The sequence below is a fragment of the Silurus meridionalis genome, chromosome 7 (genome assembly GCF_014805685.1).
Source record: "Silurus meridionalis isolate SWU-2019-XX chromosome 7, ASM1480568v1, whole genome shotgun sequence".
Classification (NCBI taxonomy): Eukaryota; Metazoa; Chordata; class Actinopteri; order Siluriformes; family Siluridae; genus Silurus; species Silurus meridionalis.
Window position 1 is genome coordinate 9,324,134 of NC_060890.1, and position 26,829 is coordinate 9,350,962.

Here is a 26,829-nt window from a genome sequence, read left to right on the forward strand (position 1 = left end):
AACACAACACAATACTTATTCTACTCAGAAATAACAAGTGGGTTCAGCAGGGGGCAGTGCCAGAACAAAAGTCAACATGAGGTTTATTTATTTATTCATTTATTTAGTTTTATGGTATCATACAGTATAATGGCAAACTGTCTTATAAGTGACACCAGTTCTGAAAAGTTGTCATGGAGACAAAAAAAAGCTATTTACAATGTGTAATATATGATATACATAAAACTGAGCTATATATGCCCAAACAACCAATGATAACTGAATGTTTAAATTCAAGTGGTTTTATTAAATTTAGTATTCAAATAAAGCAAAGCTTAAAAAATCATTTTCAAGAACTGTATCTGTCAAACAAGCAACACAAAATTAGATGGATTATATTAGGGAATAAAACAGCACACACACACACACACACACACACACACAGGCACTGGTATGTCTTTATGACTGCAACAAAAATAGCCTCACTTTTCAACTCAATAGGGATGCCACTGTCTTTTCCAGCTGGTCTTGTCAGTCAATTTTTCAAAACAAGATGGCAGACAGGGAGAAGTGGGTTTTAACTCTCTCAGGCAAGTATTTGGATTTTTCTTTTTAATCTTGCTTATGACAATCCGTTTGATTTAAACTTGTTTATGAGTTCTTGCAATTACATTACGCTCTTTTGCCTGGCTGATGGCAATCAATTAAAAATAGTATTAGTTCATTGTTTGTGCATGACCTATAGAGTTTTACTAAACCCATGTAAATGTAATGTATTATTTGCTATTTGAGATTGAGGCACTTCAAGATATAGTGGTAGCTCAGTTCTGTGTAAGTGACTAGAAAGCTTAAAGTGTAATTTTCAGGATTGACAGAGAGCTAGTGTTGCCTTCCATCTACCTACAAGTGATTGTATGAGATTCTGCTTAACTGTAATAATTACATGAAAATGAAACTGCATTTCTCTATCCTCAGTATGTATTGTTTGCTTGATGGTGGCCCAAGCAGACATAATTGTCAAAGCTAGTGTGGGCCAGCTGTTTGTGTATGAGTTGCAAAGAGAAACCTACCAGTATGAATTTGCACCATTCCTCATACATCATGGTAAGCTGGGTGAGATAAAATTTATTTAGAAATTAGATACATTTTTGTCACAATCACACAGTCACTGAATTCACTTAATGTGCTAATGCAATAAAATAGAACGGTTATGTGTAAAATGTAATTCTTTAATTTGTGTTTCTTCCATGTTATACCCTAACCTAACAGGCTAACATTAACCGACCAGTGATACCATTAGCTCTGCGCAAAGCCGAGCTTCTTTCTAAAATTGGAGTGGGATGTTGCATCTTAGTTCTCACATGAAGCCAAATCCCACCCAACCATTTCCAGCAGAAATTGTAGGATTGCAAGGAGGACTCACAGCACCACGGGGACACCCCTGACTCCTTATAGTTTTACATTTATAATAAAACCTAACACACTACAGTTTTAAATATGAATTCATCATCACTTTGTGGAGGTGTTTCCTTATCTACTAAATCATTTTTTTGTAAATCGTGCACATTTGTCATTTTGTACACATAGATCAAACTCCTATTGCCATTTTGATCTGTCCATGTATATCAACATTTCATCTCCCTTTGCGTAAACAGGCCGTAGGAATAATGACCCTATGGTGTTTAAATGCAACAAGCAGCAGTTCCCAGACCTGCCCCGCTGGCTGCGCTTCACACAGCGCCACCCATATGACAACAGCTTCCTGTACGGTACACCCCTACCCCAAGACCTTGGCATGAACATCATAGAGGTACAAAGCAACTGATTGGATTATATATTGAATTAATATTAGTGGAATTAATGAGTTCTGTAACCACCTTTGTCCGTATAGATTTTTGTGACAAACAAACGAAGTTATGACACTTTCAAGGATCGCCTAGTTATAAACGTCGGACCTGCAGGTAAGAAAAACACCAATTTTTAAAGAGAATACCTTGTTCTCGTATAAATACTGTTTATTTTGAATGAGCGTTAGAAACCTTTACAGACACAAGTGACTGCGGCCATTGTGGGTGTTTTCAGTGAAACGATAACGTAAAAAAAAAATGTATTGTAATATAATATATTATAATATAATATAATTTAATATAATATAATTTAATATAATATAATTTTGACAATGTCGCTATAAATACAGCAATAAAATAAAATAATCAAAGTAATAAGTGAGGTAAAATTTAAATCATGCAATATTTCTGTGCTTCCAGTCAAGCAATTGCCTTACCAGGCTGAATTCTTCATTGGGCTGAGGGAGATTGAGAAGGTCTTAATGCTTGAGATTCAAGAGGAGATAAAGAAGGACATCAAGCTGATCTGGGGAACTAATAGTCTTGAGTATGTCAACATCACTTCTGCTCTGGACCGTGGTGGACGTGTCCCTCTGCCGCTGCCTGGACACTTTGAGGGGTGGGATCAAGTGTTTTGTCAATACTAATGAATTCTCAATGGGTTTATAGTAATGTGCTTATACTAACATGCTATGTTTTGCATTAGATCATTCTATTGTGGTATTGTTAAATAATGGGCAAGGACTTTTATGGTAAATGCTGGAAGTAGAGAAATTGCCCAAGCTTTCTGTTAGGAGATGTTCAATTAATACTTATGGAACGAGTCTATCGTAAGTGTTAACAAGAATTAACTGGAATCATGGACGCTCCATAAAATGTGGCTATAAACTGACAAAAAAAATGACGTTTTATGAATAAAGAACTTTATTTATGTTTCAGTGTTTATGTGAAGCTAGGGTCAGATAAACCATACTCCTCATGTCTGCTGAGGCTGCAGACAGCAGATCATCTGCAAGAGTGTGAGGCTGGAGGGAGGATAAGCGGAGACTGCAGTGTGTGCAGCTTCCCTGCTAACTGTGTGACCTGGTGCAAGTCAGCTCTGGTAACCAATTACAAAGTGTGTGTGTTGGCTATAAGGTTATGATTATGCATTAAGCATAGGAAATAAAATTGTTAATGACTGGACTATTTTAGTTTTTTTTGTAAAACATTGCACTTAAAACCTTCTGGGCAGTTTGGAAGCTTGTATATACAGTTAGTGGCACAACACAGTAAAAGTGACAAAACTTTTGCCACTACTAGGCAAATCTAGAGTTCACAGAACTTCTTAGTAAAAGCTGTTATACCTTAAGACACAATTATATCTCACTGAACATTACAAAGGCTAAATATAAGGCTTTTTAAATCATTCGATTTGTATTTATTTGAGCAGGGTGGCACAGTAGGTAGTGTTGCTATCTCACAGCACAGCACAGCTTTTTTTTTGTTTCCACGTTTCCCCATGTCTGCATGGGTTTCTTCTGGGCTCTCTATTTTTCTCTGGATTCTCCAGATGGTCTACCTTAGAATGGTGCAATGTGAAAAAAGAGAGTGCTCTTCTCAAGCCTATTGTAGACACTCTTCACTTTCAAAAGCCCAATAATACATCAAACTGAATTAAAAGGTAACTAGTAATAAACGTTTTAATCATTTGCCATTTCATTTTTTCACTCAGATTGATTTATCCAGGCCTGTGCCTCCTCCTCCAGCACCAACCGTGGGTTCAGGCATTCTGACATGGGGAGGAGAGTTTATCCCACCTGCATCTCCACCTGAGAGAGACTTCATCCCTGATTACATAGTTACCGTTATTGTGCCCTTCGTTCTCGCTATCCTCCTCTGCCTCATTCTAGCTTACGTGATGTGCTGCAGAAGAGAAGGAGTGTAAGTTCACTTTATTCCTGGAACAGAAAATATATTATTTCTAAATTGAAGAATATCTGACTATGTTAACTTAATGCACAATTTTAATGTTTTTTTTTTGTTTGTTTTTTTGCAGTCAGAAACGTGACGCTATGACTCCAGAGTATGTATACTAATAAATACACATTTATTTTCTGGTAAAAGTGAATCCATTGTTCCTTGAAGACAATTGGGTAGAAATTAAATGGACATTTCTAAAGCAGCAGTAATTATAGTAATTATAAAAATGATAACAGACTTACGTGTTCATGATACACTCAATGTCCTGTTTATTAGGAACACAAATACGCATGCACATTCTGTTGTAGCCTATCCACCATCCAACCTAAGAACTGTTGCTCATTCGGGATATTTTTGTTAGTTGTTTTTTTTCACAGATCATTGTGTGTGAAATGCCAGGATATCAGTTTCTGAAATGCTCAAACCATCCCATCTGATACAAACAAACATGCCATAGTTGATCACAGAGGTCACACTTTTTTTCTTCAGTCTTATGTGAACTTTAAATGATGCTCTTAATGATAACCAACATGACTGACGTATTACAAAACTGCATGGATGTGCACGAGTACCAGTGTTTGTAATAAAACAAAAAATTAATGGCCTTAAAATGGATGGTACTCAGATTTGGCGAGTTAAGTTAAAAAGTTATGGTCAATATTCCCCTGAAGAAAGAAAACTCATATTCAGAGTCAGATTACGCAGGTTACATTAGATGATTTTTTCAGTGGTCCGATGGTTAAATTGACCTGTGTGTAGTATACACATCCAAGTTTGCCTGTTTTTTCTTTTGACTAGAGTCGTCCATGACAGAACTTTTAACCTCCGAAAGCCTCTAGACCAATAGATTTCAAACACAAGTAGTTGCTTTTAAAATAGTGAAATGTAAATACAGTTGCTATCAATTGCAATACAATGTAACATAAAACCACATTATGTCAACTCTTGTGTTTGTTTCTTTTCCCTCTCATACTGCATTTCTTCATCTTTTTTTTTCTCTCATCCGTCCATGTGTAATGCTCAGGATCCAGCTGTACCATCACCACACCATCCATGGGAACAGCAACGAGCTGCGGAACATGGCAGGCAATCGTGGTAGTGTGCCACAGCCCCTGTCTACACTCCCTATGTTTAATGCTCGAACAGGGCAGAGGGCACCTCCAGAGTACCCCTCTGACAGTATCCACATCCCCCTCATCATGGCCCAGCAGTAAGCCAACAATCTTTTTTCGCTATTATATTATTAACTACTGTGTTATTACTACTGCATTATTGAAGTGCATAACCCTCTGAATCTCAGCAGAGGGCGTCCTCAACAGGAATAACATAAACCTAGGCAGAGAGAAGTTCGTATTCAAAGCCATTGCCTGACATTAGCTTTTTGAGTAAGAAACCTAAATAATCAGGTTTCATCTTTGTTGGTGTATATACTGCAGATTGATCAATTAAATATAAGATAATTCAGCCTAGTGTAAACATTTTTTATTGAGGCTTAAACTTTTTTGTTCAAATGTAAAATAACATTGATTTTGGAAATATGTTTCTGGGTAAGAATGTTTTTGTTTGGAATTCTTGCTTCAAACATTAAAATAATAATTATTCGAATTATATTCATCTTTTTCTTACAAATAATATGATCAGAGACAATTATTGTGAAAAGTAACAATCTTAAAATATTTACATTTATTACACGTCAGAATTCTGTAGTATTGGTATGTACCCCAGGAACATATGTGGAACATGATAAGTTATTGAGAATGAGAATTTTTGTAACTATCAGTACTCTCAGTACAATGACTTCCGGTCCAGAATCATTAATTAATCATTTAGAGATGCCTTAGAGCCTGGTGGCAGAGCTTCCTGAACAACATTGAAAAGTCTAAAACCTACTTTACTGTTACCTACTGTTAGTCTTGTATTCATTTTTATCTAACTTTTAATTTTGCTGCTCGGGTACAGGTCAGTGAGTAGCAACTAAAATCCGAAATGAACATCCTGAAGTAGCATTTAACTTTATTATAGCTATGTAGCTAACTCAAAATTCCAGTTGAAAATATCTTAAAAATAATATAAATAAAGCTCTCTCTCTCTCTCTCTCTCTCTCTCTCTCAATCTCTTTTCTCACATCAATATAGGGAGCCAAATGTTGACACTTTGCCCAGGTAATCCTCATTTTTGTTCTTTTTTTTAAACTTAAAGATTCATTAAATGCCTTTAATCTCGACTATGTATTAATTGTTTTGTTATAGTTCATAATGGTTCTGTTGTATAAATATAAAGACTGTATGCAACTATTTTTCTGCATCTTAGGAAATAATGATATGGATCTTGGGAACCCAGTGAAGTACCGTAATTTCCTGGAAAGGTTTTTTCTGCTCCCTGAGATTGTTTTGCTGATCAGGATTGTGTGTTTTAATCTGTGAATTTGAATCAGTCTAATGTTTGTGCCATTCTATTTCATTGTACCATGTGGCTTCAAGTACACCAATTAATTGACCCTATTTTTAAAGTGTAATGCTAATATTTAAAATGGGTTTTTCTTATTTATTTATTGGCATTAGGAGTTGATACATGTAGAAACTTTAAGATTGTAATTATCTTACATATTTACCATGGTAAAAACATGTCCTCCGTCCACCCAAATCCTCTCACGTATGCAAATATGTCAGTATGTCAGTCCAGTGAATCAAATGTTATTAAACTGGCTGAAAGTAAGCAGTATAGATTGCTTGATGTTGTAGGAAGGCAGTGAGGCCATGGCAAGAAGATGACATGCCGAACATTCCTTTAACCACTTTAACAACATGCTTTATTTCAGCATTCAAAATAATTAAAAACATCTCGAAATATTATACATGTACAAAATAAGTACAGATCCTCTGTTTGGAACCATTAAAGTGTCTGGTTGTGGTTTTCGTTCTGTGCCGCTTTATTTAACTAAAAAAAACAATTGCATGAAAACCTAAATAAAAAACAAAACCAAAGGTGTGCATTGCGTTTGAAGAGGAAAAAAAAGAAAAATTGACAGTCGGGGGACCATGTGCAGACACAAATAAAAATTTCCTCAAAGATTTAGAGGGAACCTGGGAATCAAACTGGCAATCGGTCCACCTGCTTCACTCACCTACAGTAAGCATCACATTCAGCTTTTATTTTTCTTAAGCCACAATATAATGAGAGAAAAATTTCATCACATTTAAAAAAAGACCAAATAGCACCAAACAGGTCCCAAAAGCACAAGAGACAGAACCAAAAACATGAGCATTTTTTTCTGTTCTGTTGGTCAAACACATATACACCATAGTTAGGACCTGGAGAGGAAAATAGCACCTTTTTCACAAATGTCTTGTTTTTAATTATAATGGGATTTTTTTAGTGGTAATAACCTGCCTTAGTGTTCCCCAAAACACCCATAGGTAACAAGATTTCTTTGTCCTGAGGTAGCCATTACAAGTTTGAGTCTAGAGCCTGTGTGACATAAAGATGGGATGTGGACTCCCTTTCGGCTGGAAGAACAAGACACTTAATTGTCATTTTTCAAATTTATTTAACACCAGAAAACGGTACATTAGCACTTGTGTGTTTTTTCATTGTCCTTCTGCAGTGGCAAATAGAAAAACGGCAAAAAAGTCACCGGTATTTTCACGACCTTTTGGGTTGTTTGTTCCTTTTTTTGGCATCTTTAAGGGGGAAGGGTTGGCCTTACACTTTATAAGAACAGGTATATATTATTTTCTTGTTGCCAAATGACTCAAAAAGATTCTTGCTAAGTGTCCATGATGTTGACTGATTGGCAATAGTGGTCCTCAAATAATTTTCTTTCAAAAAAAAAAGAATAAGAAAAGCAAAATGTCTCTCGAGATCACAACAAGCATCGTCCTCAAGGATGTTAAAGTGTAAGCACGTGGACTGATTGCAGCCGAATGAGTTTTTTTTTATGCATAGAAAAAGATTTGGAGATGATTGCTAGAAACAAAACAACATTTTTTTTTTTAATGTCCAGATTTAACTTTTTACAAGAAGCAGACTGGGCCAACTTCTATGCCGAATTCCTGATTGGGAGCACCAATGTCCATAGGAGCAATGTCAATGATGGGAAGACGAGATGTTTTCGTTGTCTTGTATTCGATGACTGTCTTGCCCCAAGTGCCAGTGTGCGACTGTGAAGACAAGAAAGTGCGATTAGTTTATCACACAATACAAATTATTTACAACATCAAAGTAATGTATATATGTCATAACTGGATTAATTGTGTACGAATGATAGACAGTCCTTAAACGGGAAATATGACAAATGTCTGGTGTTTTTTTGTTCCTCACATTCTTAAGTCATTGAGCATTCTAGAACTCAAAATGACATAACCAAGAGACCAAATGAGAGTAAAATATGAATTAGAAGACAGAATACAGGAAATCTTAAAATATATCTACACAACTCTATAACTGCTAATGTAAAAAAAAAAAAAAAAAAACCCTTGCCCTACTGAGAGAAAAGACTCACCGTGCAGCCATCCTCGCTGACTCTATACGTGGAGCGACTGTTGCCCTCGGCCCTGATCTCGGCATCGTTGGATCCCTGCAGGAGCAAAGCCTTCTTCAGGTTGCCTGAGGCTTCATCCATGTAGGCGATGCTATTCTTGCAGTGGTATGTGATGTTCTGGGATGCCTTGTTGGCCATCAGGCGCATGAAGGTCATCTGGATGCTCACATCTTCAGAGTCGGTGTCCTCGCTGCCATACTGGAACTATGGATGGAGGCAGAGTACTAGGTTTAATTCACTTGGACAGCAGGGGTTTTGGATATATCATGAAGGATGTACACAAGATACATATGTGCTGAGTATTATAAGTCAGCATCTATGTCACAATGTTGCCAGGTTGCCAATATACCCGTATGCTCACCAAGTGCATTAGGTTAGATGGAATTATATTGTTGCGGATAACAGGGTGAAAATTCTCACTACAGCAGCCATTTCTCTTTAGAAATACAAACTTATACAAACCAAAAACAATCATCTCATTATCATTTAATTACAGAATGTAATATTTCACCCTTCCTTGTGGTTCTTTTCTTTCTGTTTATCTGGTAAAATTTCCGTCCGAAGCCTTTTGCTTTAACACTTAAATCAGATTAAAAAAACTACTGCATCATCTTTCCCTACCTGGAAGCCATCAGGCATGGACTCTCCGAACCAGACGTGCTTCTTCTCACGGATGTTCTTGCTGATGAACCAGTTCTTCAGAGGAATGCTTGCACGAATAGGGTTGATGCAGGTCTCACCAGTCTCCATGTTGCAGAAGACCTTGATGGCATCCAGAGGAGATCCCTGGTTGGGATCCACCCAGTAGGAACCTTTTGAAATGAACAGGAAATGGTATTAAGTATGTAAGTTTTTGTTCAGAAGCTTATATTTTTTAAATATAATTATATTTTAAGTTAAGCAATTTAGGTACAAAAACCAAAAGTCAGATACTCTGCTGATCCACAGTAGATTACTCATTTTAGTTTTTAGTGTTTGTAGGACTAAAGCATTAAAAAATGTTCGTGCCTCACCTATTTTTCTCTTCATAAGACACCTGCTGCCTACATTTCTAAAAAAGGACTTGAACTCTAACAATTTCTAGACTACTGGACTCACCACTCTTCCACTCGGGATGGCACATCCTGATGTCACGGCACATGCGAGCTGGGTTTGTCTTGGTTCCCTCGGGGCTGCGGATGCTTTCGATCTTCTGGCTGATGGTCTTGAGTGTGGTGTCCACCTCAGCATCATGGTCACGCACACTAGCTTCATCAGCCCTGTAACCACCATATGGATCACCTGCCTTCTCAGGCTGGGGCATAATGGGGAATGGCTCACCAATACCTGCAGGTCCAGGGGGACCTGGTGGTCCGGGAAGACCAGGGGCACCCTGCAACAAAGGAAGGTAGGGAAAGACGTAAGGAACTGCCGAAGTCTAGCTGCAAAAAGGGAATATTTAAAAAAATTAAACAAGGTATAATCCACTCACGGCAGCTCCCATCTCTCCACTGCGTCCACGAGGTCCAGGAGGTCCAACAGGTCCAGGAATACCGTTCATGCCATCCTTACCATGGACACCAGTAGAACCAGCAGGTCCCTGTTAGAAAAACAGTATTACCACTCATTACTAAAATGAGCAGCTAACTGGTAAATAATTATTGTGTCTGTACCTTTTTTTGAACTAAATTACAGATTTGGCATCAAAGACTTACACGAGGTCCAGCGGGGCCAGTAGGTCCAGCAGGTCCGGCATCACCAGGGTGGCCCTAAAGGTGCACAAAAAAATAATAACCATTCTATACTGAAAATATCACCTCAAAAAATTTACTTATTGAATTAAAAATAGCAAAGTAAACATTGGATATAAAAAATAGTTTATGTCTTATATTTCTGTGAAGCTTTGGTTAGCTTCTCTGCTTGGGCCAATTGGCTCTTCCTCTCACTCACAGCAGGTCCAGGCAGTCCAGACATGCCAGAGAATCCACGATGTCCCTTCATGCCTCTTTCTCCAGTCTCTCCAGCCTCGCCCTTGTCTCCACGAGGACCAGCGGGACCCTAAAGAGATAAATAAGTATTTTAAAAAAGTACTTCTCCTGCCTAAAGGTGCTATTTGATTTTCAAAAGATTTGCTGCACTCACCATAGCACCACGTGCACCAGCAGGACCTGAAATGCCAGCGGGGCCAGCAGGACCCTAGACACAGATAGAGAGCAAGAGCACAGAGTGTAAAGCAATAATTAAAATGTGTGTTTTTTACAGCTGATTTGAACCATTTTAATGTTTTTTTATCTAGGAAATTCTTGCAACTCACAGCCTCTCCACGATCTCCAGGCTTGCCAGATGGACCAACAGGTCCAGGAGGTCCAGGGAGTCCAGGAGCTCCTGGAGCTCCATGATGTCCAGACTCACCACGGTCTCCCTGAGGTAAATAGTAAAATTGCAAAATAAAGCATTGGAGTAGTTATATAAGCACTTCTTCACACTGGTTCACCTTAAGAGAAGACTTTAAACTGCCCTTAATTTTGCTCATGAAGATTTACACCTCCATCATTAAGTGCATCCTACTAGGGGAAAAACCCATCCTAGTTTGGGAACAGCACCAAGCAGGTAAAGTCTACAGAGGGTGGTGTGATCAGCTGAGTGGACCAGGTGCACTGAGCTCTCTGGCCTGTAATTGATCTATAGCAACTGGTGTTGGACCAAGGCCAGAAAAATAATAAGGGACCTCAGACATCCCACCAATGGACTGTTCTCTCTGCTGTGTTCACCAAAACATTTCTACTGCCTAAAGGACAACACAGAGACACTGAGGAGAAGCTTCTTCCTGCAGGTAATTCAGACCCTCTACCAGAAGAATACTAAGGACTAGAGATTAGAGCCTGGACTACCTCATATTGCATAAAGACAAATTGTGTATCTGGCACAATCTGCACTTTATTAGGTTCTAACATTAAACATAATAAAGTAAGAGTATTATACATTTTAAACTAGTGCCCTTCAAGACCATAAAACCAAGTTAGAAAATAGAAAGAGAGTATAAATCACCTTGGGGCCAGGAGCACCATCACGACCAGGGGCACCATCATGACCAGGGTTACCCTGCAATGACACACAGGAGAAGGAAGTAGATGTGAAAAGTATTATGTCATCATACAAAACATTTTTTTTTTTTTTTTTGTAATTAACATCTGGCAGCTGTTTACTAATGGTACTGAACATGGATGTGCAAATCTATCAAAGAGTTTTTCTTACCTCACGGCCAGCCTCACCAGTACTACCACTCAGACCAGGGGGTCCCATTGGGCCAGGAGGTCCACGCTCACCAGGTGCACCAGTAGGTCCCTGTTTTCCTGGCTCTCCCTGAGTGGAGAACAAAATACAATCAACTTTAGCAAGATTCACTTCAGAACAGATGTAGACTATTGGTATGTCTTGATTAGATTAAAGTTTTAAGTATATCATGTAAGCTAGACTCTTTGTTTGGACTCACAGATGGTCCAGGAGATCCTGGCATGCCTCTCTCTCCTCTTTGTCCAGAGCTACCAGACAAACCACCACCTCCATTTATACCCTGAGGTCCAGGGGCACCAGCAGGACCCTAGAGAAGAAAAAATCAAATGGGACTAAGTTAAGGGATAATTTAAGTGAAAATTTTATATCTTTACATATCTACATGACATATGAAAATGAACTAAATATATGAGTGAAGGAGTTCACATACAGCAGGTCCATCAGCACCGGGAGAACCTCTCTCTCCGGGAGGTCCTGGGGCTCCAGCAGCACCAATCTCACCTGGGCGACCAGGTGTTCCCTTCTCACCACGTGCACCACGCTGTCCCTCTTTGCCACTTGGTCCAACAGGGCCAGGGGGTCCACCAATACCCTAGGAAGCAACAAATCATATAATCATATCACTTTGTGAAAATGTTAGTTAAGCTTATACTTAATAAACTAATAATAATGATTAATAATAATAGGATTGACAACACTGAGGATGACCGTGAGGATTGTAAAAGACTAACTTACAGCAGGGCCGGGTGGTCCAACTCTACCAGCAGCACCAGGGAAACCAGTAGCACCCTATAAAAATCAATAATTATTATACACTGCTAATAACTTATCATGTACAACACTTGCATATACTTGCAGCATATAAGCTACATCAAGCATTTTAACAATGTAGCTAAGTCCTTACAGGAGGTCCAGCACCACCACGAGCACCTTTGGATCCAGTAGCACCAGCAGGGCCCTGGCAAAAGAAAAAAATAATTTTGAAGCATATGTTTGTCTATTTAGAAAAATTCACATAGTCCTTATATCATCTTTCAGAACAGTACCTGAGGACCTGGACCACCAATAGGTCCAACAGATCCAGGAGGTCCAGCATCACCTTTAGGTCCACTGTCACCAGTCTCACCCTTGGCTCCAGGCTGGCCAGCTGCACCCTGTGTATCAAAATAGAAAACAACACCTTGTATTTTTTTTTTCTTTACTGGGTAAACATTTCCGATTTAATAGAAAGAAAGCAAAAAAAACTCACAGGAGGTCCGGCAAATCCAGCAGGTCCAGGAGGTCCGGGCTCTCCACGCTCACCCTAGATAAAAAAATTTTAATATTAAACATTAGCTAGTTATGAAACTACTAGGTTTCTGGAAACTTCTAATCCTAGAGGACTTCTTATGTGACAATGTGTTGTTATGTATAATATTTGAAATGTGTTTGAAATAGAACCGTGCATTAACATTGTGACACAATTCTAGTAAATTGATTTACAAATTTACTGGAAATAAGAGACCCAAACCTGTTCTAGCATGACACTGTGTGTGTGCCCACACTAAGCTCCATGATGATATGATCTGAGAAGGCTAGACTATAGGAACTCAGAAGTCCTGAATGCAACCCCACTAAACATCCATGGGATGAACTTGAAAACAGTGCACCTCAGGCCTCATCACATGACATCAGTGTCTGACCTCACTAATGCTCTTTTGGTTAAATGAACACAAATCTTTACAGCCATTCTCCAACATCTGGTGGAAAGCCTTCACAAAAGAGTGGAGGTTATAATAACAGCAATAAATGGACTTGAGTTGGAATGGGATGTGATGGTCAGGTGTCCACATTCTTCTGGCCATATAGTGTATGAGAATTAGGACCATGATTGTATCCACCTTTTTTAACATTATTCATTGTCTTACTGAAACAGAAGATCATTTCATGTTCTGTGCTGAAATATATCTTGAATAATTGGACTGTATCTAAATCTGTACTTGTTTTGTTTTTCCAGCCATTTATTCAAAATTTTCACATTTTTTCTTGACCTTTTCCTAATGCGTTTATTTCATGTGGCATAATGTCTATATGGTACCATTAAGTCTTGTGGTTAGAGCATGTTTCACTGTTTATTTGTTATGTAGTGGTGAGGGTTTTGTGCAGAATGCTAAAAGCATGCTAACGTGAGTGAATTACTCACATGTCCACCACGAGGTCCAGTAGCTCCAGCAGGTCCTACAGGTCCAGGTTCACCCTGTGGCATGACAAAATTTCACACAGCTTGTAATTTTTACAACACACATCGAGCATAGGCTACACGGGACTGGTACTGTTCTGGAACATGAAATCACAAACTGTTATCAAAAAACAGTTAAAAATCTGAACCTTGCAAGACTTTCAGAACCTTTTTTTATAATATAATTTGTTTTTATATTAATTGGTAATATGGATAGAAAGCTGTTGATAATGCTAGACTAAAGCCATAAATCACTACAGTGTGACAAAAACTAAACAATTACATTTAGTTTAAAATTAGTTTAATATTAGCATTTATTTTTTAAATCAGAAAGCTTCGGTTGCTGAGCAACAAATAAAAAATATTTTTGATATTCTCTGAACAGAAATGGTTTATAAAGCTTAAATGCTGAATGCAATTAATGTAATGTAGTCACAGCTGTATGTGTATAAGAGGACTTTCACATATTTTTAGTACAAAATCTATTTAATAATGTGCTTTAAACCAATGTCCTAAAAAATGAACATACAAGAATGGGTTTGGTGATCTTGGTGATTAATTGAGTAGATCTATAAGCAGTTGTGTACAAGCTCATAATTAAATAATGTAATAAAAATGTGATATGCCCTGTTTTTTTTTTTTTTTTTTAATCTTCTCCTAAAAATTTTAAAAAGCTACAAAACAAGCAGACTAACATATGTATAATGAATCTTTGCTAACCTTTTCTCCTGAAGTACCAGAAGGTCCAGGGGCACCAAGGGCACCAGTCAAACCACGCAGACCATCCTTACCAGGAGCACCATCAGGGCCTTTAGGTCCCCCATCACCCTATTAATTGAAGACAGCACAAGTATTGAAATTGTCATACAAATTTTGTACATTTGTACATATTTATAAACTATTAATTTATTTTATATACAATAAATGTCTACATATATATATATATATATATATATATATATATATATATATATATATATATATATATATATATATATATATATATATATATACAATAAATGGCTATTGTGGACATCATATCTTTTTAAACCACTATTTATGTAATTGTTTTTATAATTAATTCCACTATATATGTATATATGTATTGTATAATGAAAAAAAATGATTGGAAAATATTTCCTTCTTTTTTGTTTGAATAATAAAAAATTATTTCAGATGTGAATATGTTTCATCAGTAAACATATAAAAAATAGCTACTCATAAAGAAAACATTTCTTACACAACACGGTATTAAAACCTTTCGTAGAGGCACCACTCTAAATAAACTCCACTGCATTTGGAAACCAAATGCTTATAATTTTTTATAGATTTCTTTCCATTGTAGCTGTCCATACTGTGTTTATAAAATCAACAGAGTTGATAATATTGTGGTGTAGATTTTCCAAGCGGGCTTAATATTAAAAAGCACTCACTCTTTCTCCTCTTGTGCCAGGAAGTCCACTTGAGCCACGCTCTCCTGGCATTCCCTGTGGACCAGCAGGACCCACACCACCAGGACCTCCAGCAGCACCAGCATCTCCCTAAACACACAAACACACACATATATGGTCTTTCACAGATCTATGCAGACTTTATTCCTGTTTCTCATGAAGCTGCGAGTCATGGGAAACCTACCCTAGCACCATCGTTACCAGCAGCACCAGGAGAGCCACGAGGACCAGTGGGACCTGCAGGGCCTGGGGCACCACGCTCGCCAGGAAGACCTCTATCACCCTATGGGCAAAGAATTTACATTCTAGTTATATAACAACAAATAGAAGTCTTTAAAAAATTAAGCTAGGTCAATAAAGCAAAGAAGCTATCACATTTCAGAAGGAAAATCTACCACTGATACTTACTCTGGGGCCAGAAGGTCCAGGAACACCAACCTCACCAGGCAAACCCTGCTCAGAGTAACAGATAGAATTAATAGTTAATACTGACCAAAGACTTATTATTAAGTATCATAATGCAAGATATTCCATGTTATTACATTCCATATTAAGTCTACACTTACAAGACAAGAAACGCAAAAAGGTATAGAAAGGTATAGAACCTTACAGTATAAGTAAAGGATAGTACATTTCCACCACACTGTGCTCCCACTCACCTGTTCACCAGCCTTTCCAGTCTCACCAGTAGCACCCTGTGTTCCAGGAAGACCCTATCAAGGTAACAAAAGCAAGAAAATGAAGAGGATGCCCATTTTTTAAACCCCTTACATAAATAAAAATGTCAATAATTTATCTAACACACAAGAGCTTGTTCTTCTACACAGTTCAACAGTTACCTGGAATCCAGGTGATCCAGCAGGTCCTTGTTCTCCTTTCTCTCCAGCAGGTCCCTGTCAAAGAAAATAATGCATTCATGTTTAATGAAAATAAAATGTAAAACTAAAAATTATTTCCAAATTTTCAGAATGAACAACGTACAGCAGGGCCAGAAGGTCCAGGAGCACCAACATCACCATCTTTACCAGGAGCACCCTATAAAAGTACATAAAATAAAATCTCAAATATTTTATGTTGACATAAACATTAAGGCAGTCAGTGTAAGCAACATTTACCAAAGCACATGAGCCCTCTTTAAATAAAAAATATGTTTATTGTTTCACTATAAAGAACTACTTTAGTAGAGCACCTACCACAGAACCAACGGGACCTTCAATGCCTCTCTCGCCAGGTTTACCAGACTCACCCTACAAGAGGATAGGTCATAATTAATACATCGGTCCAAATTGCAAATAACTGCAATGGAAACATAATTCAGTGAGCGGCCAGACTGCAATTCAGTCATTTTATTTCTAATAGCAAACAAGAAATAGAATATGATGATTTGGTGAGGACTGATTTGTGTTTCCATACATCAGCTCCCTTAGGTCCAGGGAATCCCATCACACCAGGGGAACCACGAGATCCAGCAGGGCCTGCAGGTCCAGAAGCACCATCTTGACCAGCGGGACCCTGTAAAAGAATCAACCATGCTAAATTCTTTTGAAGATGAGCTTGTTTTAAGTGTGTGCAAGATTTAAAATATTACTCTATGATGTATATAATGTTATAGCCAAACAATGTATATTTTCATGCATCATATTATTATTGAATAAGTGTATTATACTCATGTGTGCTGATAAACTTGACTTACAGAAGGTCCAGATTTGCCCTCAGGCCCAGGGGATCCAGGGGCACCAGTCACACCCTAAATAACAGACAGGAGAATGGGACAGTAAGATAAGACTAGAAATTTGGAAATAATCGTGAAGACAGAAAAAAGGTGGCAAGAATCTTGCCTTGGAGCCAGGAAGTCCAGGCTCTCCAGGTCGGCCAGATTCTCCAGTGGCTCCCTGAGCTCCAGCAGGTCCGTTGGGGCCAAGCTCACCAGGGGCACCCTATAATGCAAGAAACTACAATGAATTTTTGATCTCTGAATCCATTTTTATGCTTTTAATTAATAGGCACTGCTCTGATTCAGCACCATGGACAGCTCTAAAGAACCACCAAAATTACTTTACTTTTTAAGTGGTTTGTAGGAATTGTAATGAACAATATAATGATTTTACTGGATTTTAGATGTCATAAGTATGAAGTGACTTTGATCATCAACCTCATAAATCCAGAAAACTATCACATTTAATTTTACTTTAGACTATGCATAATCTTTTTCACTATTATGAAACAAACAGAAGTGAGACAGATAGAAATTCTGACTTATTTAATTTTAATGAGACACATATTATTGGAAATGGAATAGGCTTAGTGTAGGAGCTGGTTTGAATATAAGCACATTTCTTCCTTTTAACAATGACGGAAGGATAAAGGATGCATAAGCGATAAATGAGTGATGACTAAATGGTGTTTGAAAGACTTGCCTTGGGGCCTACTCCACCATCAGCACCAGGGAAACCACGGCTGCCAGGGGCACCCTGTTTAAAAACACAGACAGGAAAAAAATAAGAGGAAGAAAAATATAGAGGAAAATTGTATATGCACAAGAACTTGTGACTGGAAAAAGATTTGTACATATTTTTACACACTAAAACATATGAAAATACACTTAAACACTTTTTATACATATGAAACAATATTTAAAAAATAGTAGTTTAATAACCCTATCCCTAATAGTTTATAATCAGAGGATATTTTATGTGCCTATGGCCTGGAGTTTTTATATTAACTCTACATGTTGTATTAGATTAAGCACAGATTTGTTTCCAATTTGGCTTGTTGTAGTACTGTAATACTGAGAGTAAACTATGGTTTTAATTAATAGGTCAAAAATTGCTCTGTAATGTTTTCTAATATTCTGAGCTTTTATAAGCAACCAACATGGACAAGTTGATGTTCACCTATAGGGATTTAAGGCTGTTGAAAATGAATTTAGATTAGACAGTGGCTCTATAATGTATGTGACGAGGATGTTGCTAGACTTGATTTATACAGAACAACTTGATGTAAACATGTTCCACTTCAAATGTGTATTAAACACTTCAATAAAGTTACATGTCTGCTGTTGTATTGTATATAAATGATTTTAGAGCTATCTCTATGTTCCCTGTAATTCTGTCACGAGTACTAATTCTGTAGGATCTGTCAGGAAATAGACAGAATCAAGAAACATACACGAGCTCCAGGAGGTCCAGCTGGTCCAGTACCACCAGGCTCACCACGAGCTCCCCTCTTTCCCTCATCACCAGCAGGTCCAACAAGACCCTGAGGTCCAGCAGGTCCCTGTATAGAAAAAATTAAGAAAGGTCATCAATTTTACACTACCAAATTTAATTGATGCCCTTTTTAAATGTTAAGCATACTCACAGGCTCTCCCTTAACACCAGGCTCTCCTTTGGGTCCCTGGGGACCAGTATCACCCTGTGTTCGGCAAAACAAATGGTTTAAATTATTAAAGGCTAAGCAATAAATGAACTAATAAACCCACAAAGAATGAAAAGGTTAAAGTATAAGGTCTATCTTTAACTTGTAACACAATAAGTTATATACAAAAGTTCAGATGAACATGTACATACAGTAAGACCCTTTGGTCCAACAGCACCAACAGGTCCAGCAGGTCCAGCAGGTCCACGACTACCGGGGAAACCAGGAGCACCAGTAATACCAGCAGGACCCTAAAAAATATGAAGCAAATATTGAATTAACAAATTTTTTTTTAATCATTTTTATATCAATGATCATTTTCTGTTTTTTTTCTTCTAGCATACTACTTATTTCAAGGAATGTTGTGCACCAGGATTATTATTTATTTAGGAATTTCTGTTATATCAGAGTGTCATAAAAATTCAACCTGTTTACAAAACTACTTTTCACTAAACTTAATGATACAGCATGTCTGCTACTAATAACAAAACAAAAACTTACAGGAGATCCCTTGCCACCAGGGCTGCCATCGCTACCAGGAGAACCCTGGAAAGAAAAGTAGAAGAGTTAAATTAAAATTCAATTCAATACTGTTGATTCCAATTAAACAAACCAATAATAATAACAATAATAATAATAATAATAAATGCATTGACTCACTGATGGTCCAGCAGCTCCAGCAGGTCCAGGGTTACCAGGCTCACCACGGGCTCCCTGAGGTCCCTCAGATCCACGGCCTCCAGCAGGGCCAGTCTCTCCCTGCAGGGGCAAAAGAGGTTACTCTAAATGTCACTGTTAAGCAGAGAGGCAGTGCTGTATTAGTGGTTAAGGCTTTGGGCTACCTAACCCTCAACTGGTCAGTTCCTAATAAATTTATGTAGGCAAAATGATTCCCTGTAAATATTAACTTCCAATAGCATCCAGTGTGAGGGACAAGCCAACCCCAAATGCCATTTTGATGGTCAAGGCAAGGTAGACATAAAAGCTGAGAAACGTTTTAGAGTTTAGTGTATGTATGTTGTTTGTATTAATACGTGTTATAAGTATTATAAATGAAAATAGAGCACAGAATCTGCAATCTATGTAACACACTACTTATACTTTATTTATGGCATTTGGAACATCCAGAGCGACTCATATCAGTATATCAGTGAATGCATTCTAATACGCAAACCTTAATGATCATCATTTAGAGTGTTAGAGTGGCTAAAAGCTGACCTTAGCTCCAGCACCACCGGGGAATCCAGGAGGACCAGATGGACCAGTGGATCCCTAAAAGACAAAATCAGGTCAAAGAAAAATGTTACAACATTTTCATCGCTTTGCCTCAGCTTATTCAAATTCCACCCAAAGCTTTAACTTTGTCTGGTCAAGCACAATGAATATTTAAATATTTTTTTATTTTCTTTACATCACTTGATAAAAGTGAAAAGCTGCCACTAATGCTCATATAATACTAATATTAATTCACAGTTCATATTTATGTTTATATTTATTTAAAGCAATGTTTATTGTTTTTGTTGTATATCTTAAAATACTTACAGGAGGTCCAGAGGGGCCAGAGTTGCCATCATTACCACGAGCACCCTACAGCAAGCAAATAGACCAAAGAAATCAGTTAAATTGTCAAAAATGTTTAGAGATTATAGAATGCATAGAAGTAATTACCTAACATTTATTCATGTAATGTGTTAAGAAAAAATTGGTTTAGTGAATTAAATTAAATATTGATGGACACATGGAATTTGACCATGTGTCCATCATTAACTGTTACATAAAGGTACATAATCTAACATGTGGTGATACAATGAAGGCTTTTGTATGACTTAATTCAATCCTTTTGTAAATTATTATAAATTAAAAGAGGGTAAAAATGTCTGATGAAGGCCTTTTTAGTGACCAAGACACTTACAGCAGGTCCAGAAGGTCCAGGACGGCCTCTCTCACCAGGCAAACCACGAGGGCCCTAGGAGAAGAAGGATACAAAATCTTTACATAGAACTTGAACATATTTCTGTCAAGCAGAAAACAAACAACAACAAAGATTGATAGACTCACCATAACACCAGCAATGCCATTCTCACCAGGTGAACCAGGCTCACCCTGCAAACAAAAATAACACCATTTCAATCTATAGAAACAAACTGGACTAGGATTAAGTCAATCCAGTTATTCTCTGCATGTATAAATTATTCACAATTTTAAAAAGTATCATACCTTAGGTCCAGCAGGGCCAGAATCTCCCTTAGCTCCATCTAGACCATTAAAACCCTAGAGATAAAGGAATAGATAATAAAAGCTCACACAGGGTTTAAAGGCAAACTGACAAGGTTTTCACTTCATACACTGTCATACTCACTCTGTGTCCCTTGATGCCAGGAAGTCCAGGGGTTCCAGGGAAACCGCGAGCTCCCTGTGTGTGTTTAGAAAGAGAGAGAATCAGAAAGTCAAGACTCTAGTTAATATCAACTAAATGTTTTTTCTACCCTAAAGATTAACCTACTAGGTTTGATTACAGTAAACATTTATTACAACATACAGAACAGATTTCATAATTTATTTGTGTCCTAAAAATATGTGCAGGTCCATATTCAGTAAGAAGAATATGAGAAGGTAAAACAAGTGGAAATAGGAATACAGACCTGAGCACCAGCAGCTCCACGCTCACCGGGGCGACCAGCTTTGCCAGCCTCACCCTATAAAAAGTGAGGAAAAAAAGCTCAGATTTTCACTTGAAGTAAATGAATGTACAGAAATTATAATACAAATTATAATACAGTTGATACATCTATACAAAACTGCACATTCTAAATAGAACACTGTAAACATAATAACGTTATTTTTAACGATTCTATTAGACAGAATCAATTATGTACTGTGTGAGTATGATGTAACATTGTCTCTAAATCTGCTGTATATATATATATATATATATATATATATATATATATATATATATATATATATATATATATATATATATATATTTAAATTTCAGGTTTAAATCAAAGCTCATGCTCATACATTTTATATGAGGACAGATATAGAAATGTTTTCCAGAATATCAACGATATAAATGTTTTTATTTGTTTTAGAAACATTTTCTCTAGACAGCAAACTCAAACTCTATAGCAATTTTCAATTAGATACAAAAAAAAAACATTATGAACTCACATCATCTCCGTTCTTTCCATGAGGACCAGTGGGACCACGAGGACCCATTGGACCCTGAAGACCATAAAATCATAAGAGGTATGAAATAGATGTCATACATATATACACTGTTTATAGATAGACATAGATTTGTTTAGAATAGCAATGCGTTGGAAATGATGAGCTCTCTATAAACACAAATCTGTTTTCTAACAGAGATGTTCCATTACTTCTGAAAAGGAAGTGATATCACTAGAAAATAAAAATGATTTTTTTTCAGTGTGTAAGTGTTGCAGGAAGTAAATACTCACAGGAGAGCCAGGCTCACCAGGTTCACCTGGAGGGCCAGTGAATCCTTGAGGACCCTGAGGAATTGAGAGAAGAAAAACAATGAGGAAAAGATCAGAAAATCACTGGCACTCTGAAACTAGTTGCAAATGTGCTCTTAATAATAGTGATGTGAATATTTCAGAAGTAAACTAATTTGGGTAATTAATTATATTTAATTTAGAATGTGGATGGACAAAAAAAAAAATACTTACAGGAGAACCAGCAGATCCAGGAGGTCCACGAGGTCCAGGTGGGCCCTAAAGGAGAAACAAAGAGAAAAAGAGCGACAATTAAGTATGTGATTTATTTATTAATGTGACATTATGGGGGAAAAAAACACATACAGTTTTCATGTGCTTATGCATATTTCTATAGAATAACAGGCTTGTGTAACAAGAGAAGAGAAGAGAAGAGAAGAGAAGAGAAGAGAAGAGAAGAGAAGAGAAGAGAAGAGAAGAGAAAAACTAATTTGTCATACTGGTGGTCCAGGAACAGGTGGGCCGCTGGATTTCTCACTAGCATAAGACAGCTGGGGCAGGTTGTACTGCAAAAGTATAAACAAAGAGATATGTTAAAAACTACAATAATTATTATTATGTATATCTTGAATTCATAGATTTTTGTAAAACCCTTTTGTGCCTATGACTGTATATAAAAGCTCTAGACAAATTCAATTCAAACTGAATTACCTGTGTATCACAATACTTTCGTTTAGATCACAAATTAGCATTTAGATGAAAACAATTTGCTGAAATTTTACCCTCACAGTGTAAAAATTATTATTCTTTATGCTATTCTGCATTTTCACTATCATTGTCATTGTATATAACACTCATAGCTTCTAAACATAAAGAGTTAAAGCTTCTCCACTTTTTACTGCTGCTGATGTACAGGGAAATCATGGGAACATTTTGGAATAGGGGTTTCCATGGGTTTTTCGATGTACAATCACTTAAAATACAAAATTAAAATCTAGAATTGAAAATGAAATTATGTGGTTAAATTATGTGTTTTACATTTCCACAACCGATTCCCATCAGTACCTTTAAACACAACTGTTCTCGATGTACATCACAGATTTTAAAGTAGTTAATATTAGGATTCTGTGTCTGACCTCAAAACGTCTTAAAAATGTATGGGTTTCCTTTTTAATGTATTATCTTTTAAAATGTAAAAACTGTTGTACTCACTCCACCGAAACCAGAGGGTCCAGGGGGTCCAGGGGGACCTGGAAGTCCAGGCTCTCCAGGGATGCCATCGTTACCGGGATATCCAGCAAAACCCTGTCAAAGCAGTGAAAAAACAATTTATACCAAATATACATAAATATATTTATTGCATAGTAACAGGCAGTTCTGCAGTTTAACTGCAGGATATAAATAAATATATCACTTTATTGACCTGAATAAGAAACTCACAATATTAAAGGATGAAATAATATTGTGATGTTATAATATTACTTTTAAATGTCAGAAATAAAACATTTGTATAGAAAGTTATAATGAATAAATAAAGTCAAGGTTGGGATATGACATTAAAATAAAAACAGTGAGGTCAATCTAAAGGTCATCAAATTGACACCTAATGTAATGTGGCAGGGGTCATAGTTCAGAGAGGTCATAAGGTCATAAGTTTACACAAAATTGGACAATATTTTGGTGATATTTTCTTTATTTAAAATGACTTTGTTACCAGTGCAATGTATGATTTCTATAATCAATCACAAAAATGTAATACATCATCAAAATGTGCCTGGATAGACTTCATTATTGTCAAACAAATAGTTTACAGAAAAATCTAATTTGTAGAAAATTTAAAGAAACAAAGCAAACATTGCAAATCAACACCTAGACCCTAAAGCAACACACAACAATATAAAAAAAAAAATACAGAGAGAAAAACAATGCTTACCGGTTCACCCTTAGGTCCAGGTTCACCCTTGGGTCCAAAACCCTAAAAATGCACACATACATACACATACATCACAGAATGTTTGTTATATATATATATATATATATATATATATATATATATATATATATATATATATATATATATATTACATTTTTAATGGAAAAATATATTTATATATATTAATATTTATAAATAATATTATATAGCATATATTTATTTTATTTTATTTTAAGCTTGGCTGTGCTTTGTAAAATATACTTTGTAAACAAATTCTATTACTTAAATATGAATATTTTGTATATTTTATACAAAAATCATTACTATATCATTAAATATACAAGCATACATACTAAGGTATGTGTTGAGTGTGTGTTGTTACTGGTATTGTTAGTGTGTATTGACTGGTATTGTTACTGACCCCATTGGTTGGTGTTTCGGTGCCTGGGAAATGAATAAAAAAAAATCTAAATTAGTACTTTGCCTTGCTATAATCAATTGCTTTGAACACATATTCCCTAACTTTATGTTTTTTTTTTGTTTTTATTTTGATTAATCCAAGATAATGGAGAAATCACTCTTTGATCATGACAAAAAGAGGTTCCATTGTGTTTCCTTTAACAAATTCAACACTGCCAAATACTGATCATTCCAAACGTAATCTTAATCCAGTGTGAAAATAGATCCGCAGCAGCACCCTCCCAGACTGTGCACCTTTCCAGCAGGATGACCATCGGAGGAGAGACACCTCACTTGGTTTTAAAATTTCCGAGCTCAGGAAAAGAGGTAAGTTTGCTAGAGGGCGACATAAAAACTAGCACATCTGCAAGAGAGTGAGTGGTGATGTGGCAAATATACCGTCGATGCAAATAGGGCAGCATTCGCCATCGGGGATTTCTGGGTTGGCGCAGTCTGGGATGTCCTCGCAGATCACCTCGTCGCACATGACAGTTCCACTGTCACACACGCAAATCCGGCATGGCTCAGGTTTCCACACGTCCTTGTCATTGTACGACTGGCCTTCTAATGTGCAGCTGTTGTATTCGCCTACGAATGAAAGACCGAGAGGAATACGTGAGTTATGAGCATTTTATTAGGTTCCTCACTGATTCCTGACTGTTTCAATTACTTAAAAAAATGTTATAAACAGGAGTTACTAGCAACTCTGTGCTGTTTACAAAAATATATTAACGTAGATTATATAACAGATAATTGTTGGTAGTCATCATGTCTATATGCTAACCAATGAATCCATTCTATATAACTGTATCGATTTCCAGTTAATCATATCGAGTGATTTATACATTGCTAAAAACACTGATCACCTTTTTTACCCTATAATGACCACTCAACTCGACTTGACTGTACTTGATGCTGACTCGAAGCAGAAACATGTTTTTTAATATAATGGGGTATAATTTTTCTGTTTGAAAAATTAATGTTTCAGTCAAATTGAATTATACTTTTAATCACTTTTATTTCATGACCTTTCTGGGTCACATTAGGCCAAACATTCACAGCATCATATTTCAGTAAAATGGTTCAGAGGTCAACTGAGGTACCTCTGGAGGAAAAAAAAAAAAAAAAAAAAAAAAGAAAAGCAGTGTGTAGGCGTGGTCTTTTCGTGGGCGTTTCCTAATCCCAGGCTGTACCACGCCCCCAGAGGTAAAAAGTTAGTGCCATTACATGCAATACAGAAACTGGCCACATGATGCCGCCAATGACTCACATTACTCTTAAGTTTATTCAACGCCCAGACTACATCATCGATTGAAGTCTTGTTTAAGAACATTACAGTGTAGACATCACTTTTTTTTTTTTTTTTATCTATTAAAGATTTTTTGTGGGCTGTATTTATTCATTTAATTTCTAATTAATTCTAATCTAATTTCTTTTTGCACAGTGGCACTTCTACCTAATCAGGGCTCAAAACTTAAGTGCTGACCAGATGTTCCACATCTGTTTCACGGTCGATGATTTTGTCCCTCTGTCAGGCATCGACGCAATTCCGTTTGGAAAAAAAACCTAATTAAGTGCTAAATTAAATGCAGCTTTTCCCCCTTACATTTCTCCTTAAGTGGGACAGTAATTAGAGTGTGAGATGCGCTAAACAGCAAACCATGCAGCAGTTGTCTTCAGCTTCATTGCACATTTTCTTCACTTTACAATAAAATCCTTTCTTTTTTCTCATCTTTAAGAAAAGGAAAAAAACTCTCGGTACTCACTGTCATCCTGGCCCTGTCCTCTCGCTACGAGCACGGCGGTCGCGAGCAACAGCCCTAACCGGATATCCACAAAGCTGAACATGTCTAAATGTTAGACATGTAGACTCTTTGAGGCGAGAGTGTTGTGTCTTTAGATTCCGCAGGCGCCGATCATACACGTCGAGGTTATAACTCCAAACCCAGACCCCAACACACACACACACTCCCTACTGCCCAAACACACACCTCATCCTTGCTTTTATATTGCCAGCAGTGTTAGGGAGGTGCTCAACATCCTCAGCATGTTCAACAGAGAGAGAGAGAGAGAGAGAGAGAGAGAGAGAGAGAGACCCTCCTTCGCCAAGAAAGAATAAAACCATGTCGAGAGAGCTCATTTGCAGGACAACGTGGACATTTTGAGTGGTTTTTGGTGATGAGGTGGAAGTTCCTTACATGGAATTTAACATGGAGTGCATGAACACGTGCATCTCCATGTTATCTTACACAAGGCCAACAATGGATGCAAACTTAACATGGAAATCTA

General features: G+C 37.0%; 2 protein-coding genes across 3 annotated transcripts; one reads left to right on the plus strand and one right to left on the minus strand.

The window, feature by feature from the left end:
• The first annotated feature begins 496 nt into the window (after window positions 1-496).
• sgca (sarcoglycan, alpha) lies at window positions 497-7,833 on the plus strand. The gene is made up of 11 exons (XM_046853555.1): window positions 497-569; window positions 955-1,083; window positions 1,635-1,789; window positions 1,871-1,940; window positions 2,247-2,445; window positions 2,766-2,928; window positions 3,541-3,749; window positions 3,865-3,891; window positions 4,813-4,998; window positions 5,924-5,950; window positions 6,099-7,833. The coding sequence occupies exons 1-11, from the start codon at window positions 533-535 to the stop codon at window positions 6,103-6,105; spliced, it is 1,209 nt and encodes a 402-aa protein (XP_046709511.1). The 5' UTR covers window positions 497-532; the 3' UTR covers window positions 6,106-7,833.
• col1a1b (collagen, type I, alpha 1b) lies at window positions 7,316-26,525 on the minus strand. Of its 2 annotated transcripts, XM_046853553.1 has the most exons (51): window positions 26,307-26,525; window positions 24,940-25,128; window positions 24,503-24,525; window positions 24,082-24,123; window positions 23,361-23,453; window positions 22,649-22,714; window positions 22,383-22,427; window positions 22,152-22,205; window positions 21,862-21,915; window positions 21,330-21,383; window positions 21,047-21,100; window positions 20,905-20,958; window positions 20,746-20,790; window positions 20,600-20,653; window positions 20,230-20,274; window positions 19,906-19,959; window positions 19,348-19,446; window positions 19,189-19,233; window positions 18,840-18,938; window positions 18,631-18,684; window positions 18,439-18,546; window positions 17,688-17,741; window positions 17,109-17,207; window positions 16,964-17,017; window positions 16,684-16,782; window positions 16,464-16,517; window positions 16,252-16,305; window positions 16,110-16,163; window positions 15,930-15,983; window positions 15,679-15,723; window positions 15,455-15,553; window positions 15,253-15,360; window positions 14,540-14,647; window positions 13,784-13,837; window positions 12,851-12,904; window positions 12,648-12,755; window positions 12,506-12,559; window positions 12,337-12,390; window positions 12,032-12,193; window positions 11,801-11,908; window positions 11,563-11,670; window positions 11,356-11,409; window positions 10,622-10,729; window positions 10,450-10,503; window positions 10,258-10,365; window positions 10,023-10,076; window positions 9,800-9,907; window positions 9,427-9,700; window positions 8,950-9,140; window positions 8,290-8,532; window positions 7,316-7,948 (listed from the first exon to the last, which is right to left on the minus strand). In XM_046853553.1, the coding sequence occupies exons 1-51, from the start codon at window positions 26,386-26,388 to the stop codon at window positions 7,802-7,804; spliced, it is 4,338 nt and encodes a 1,445-aa protein (XP_046709509.1). In that variant the 5' UTR covers window positions 26,389-26,525; the 3' UTR covers window positions 7,316-7,801. The 2 variants fall into 2 exon arrangements, with proteins under 2 accessions (XP_046709509.1, XP_046709510.1); XM_046853554.1 differs by lacking the exons at window positions 12,506-12,559; window positions 12,648-12,755.
• Between the last annotated feature and the right edge of the window lie 304 nt (window positions 26,526-26,829).

What these genes read in the sequence shown, in the direction of transcription:
- sgca (XM_046853555.1), top strand. Translation starts at nt 533, where the DNA reads ATGGCAGACAGGGAGAAGTGGGTTTTAACTCTCTCAG. An exon ending in GTGGGTTTTAACTCTCTCAG is followed by an intron (nt 570 to 954) that starts GCAAGTATTTGG and finishes CTCTATCCTCAG; the next exon opens with TATGTATTGTTTGCTTGATG. An exon ending in ACCATTCCTCATACATCATG is followed by an intron (nt 1,084 to 1,634) that starts GTAAGCTGGGTG and finishes TTGCGTAAACAG; the next exon opens with GCCGTAGGAATAATGACCCT.
- col1a1b (XM_046853553.1), bottom strand. Translation starts at nt 26,388, where the DNA reads ATGTTCAGCTTTGTGGATATCCGGTTAGGGCTGTTGCTCGCGACCGCC. An exon ending in ATGGAAAGAACGGAGATGAT is followed by an intron (nt 21,384 to 21,861) that starts GTGAGTTCATAA and finishes CACTTTTTATAG; the next exon opens with GGTGAGGCTGGCAAAGCTGG. An exon ending in TTGGTGGTCCAGGTCCTCAG is followed by an intron (nt 12,560 to 12,647) that starts GTACTGTTCTGA and finishes TTCTTTTGCCAG; the next exon opens with GGCCCTGCTGGTGCTACTGG.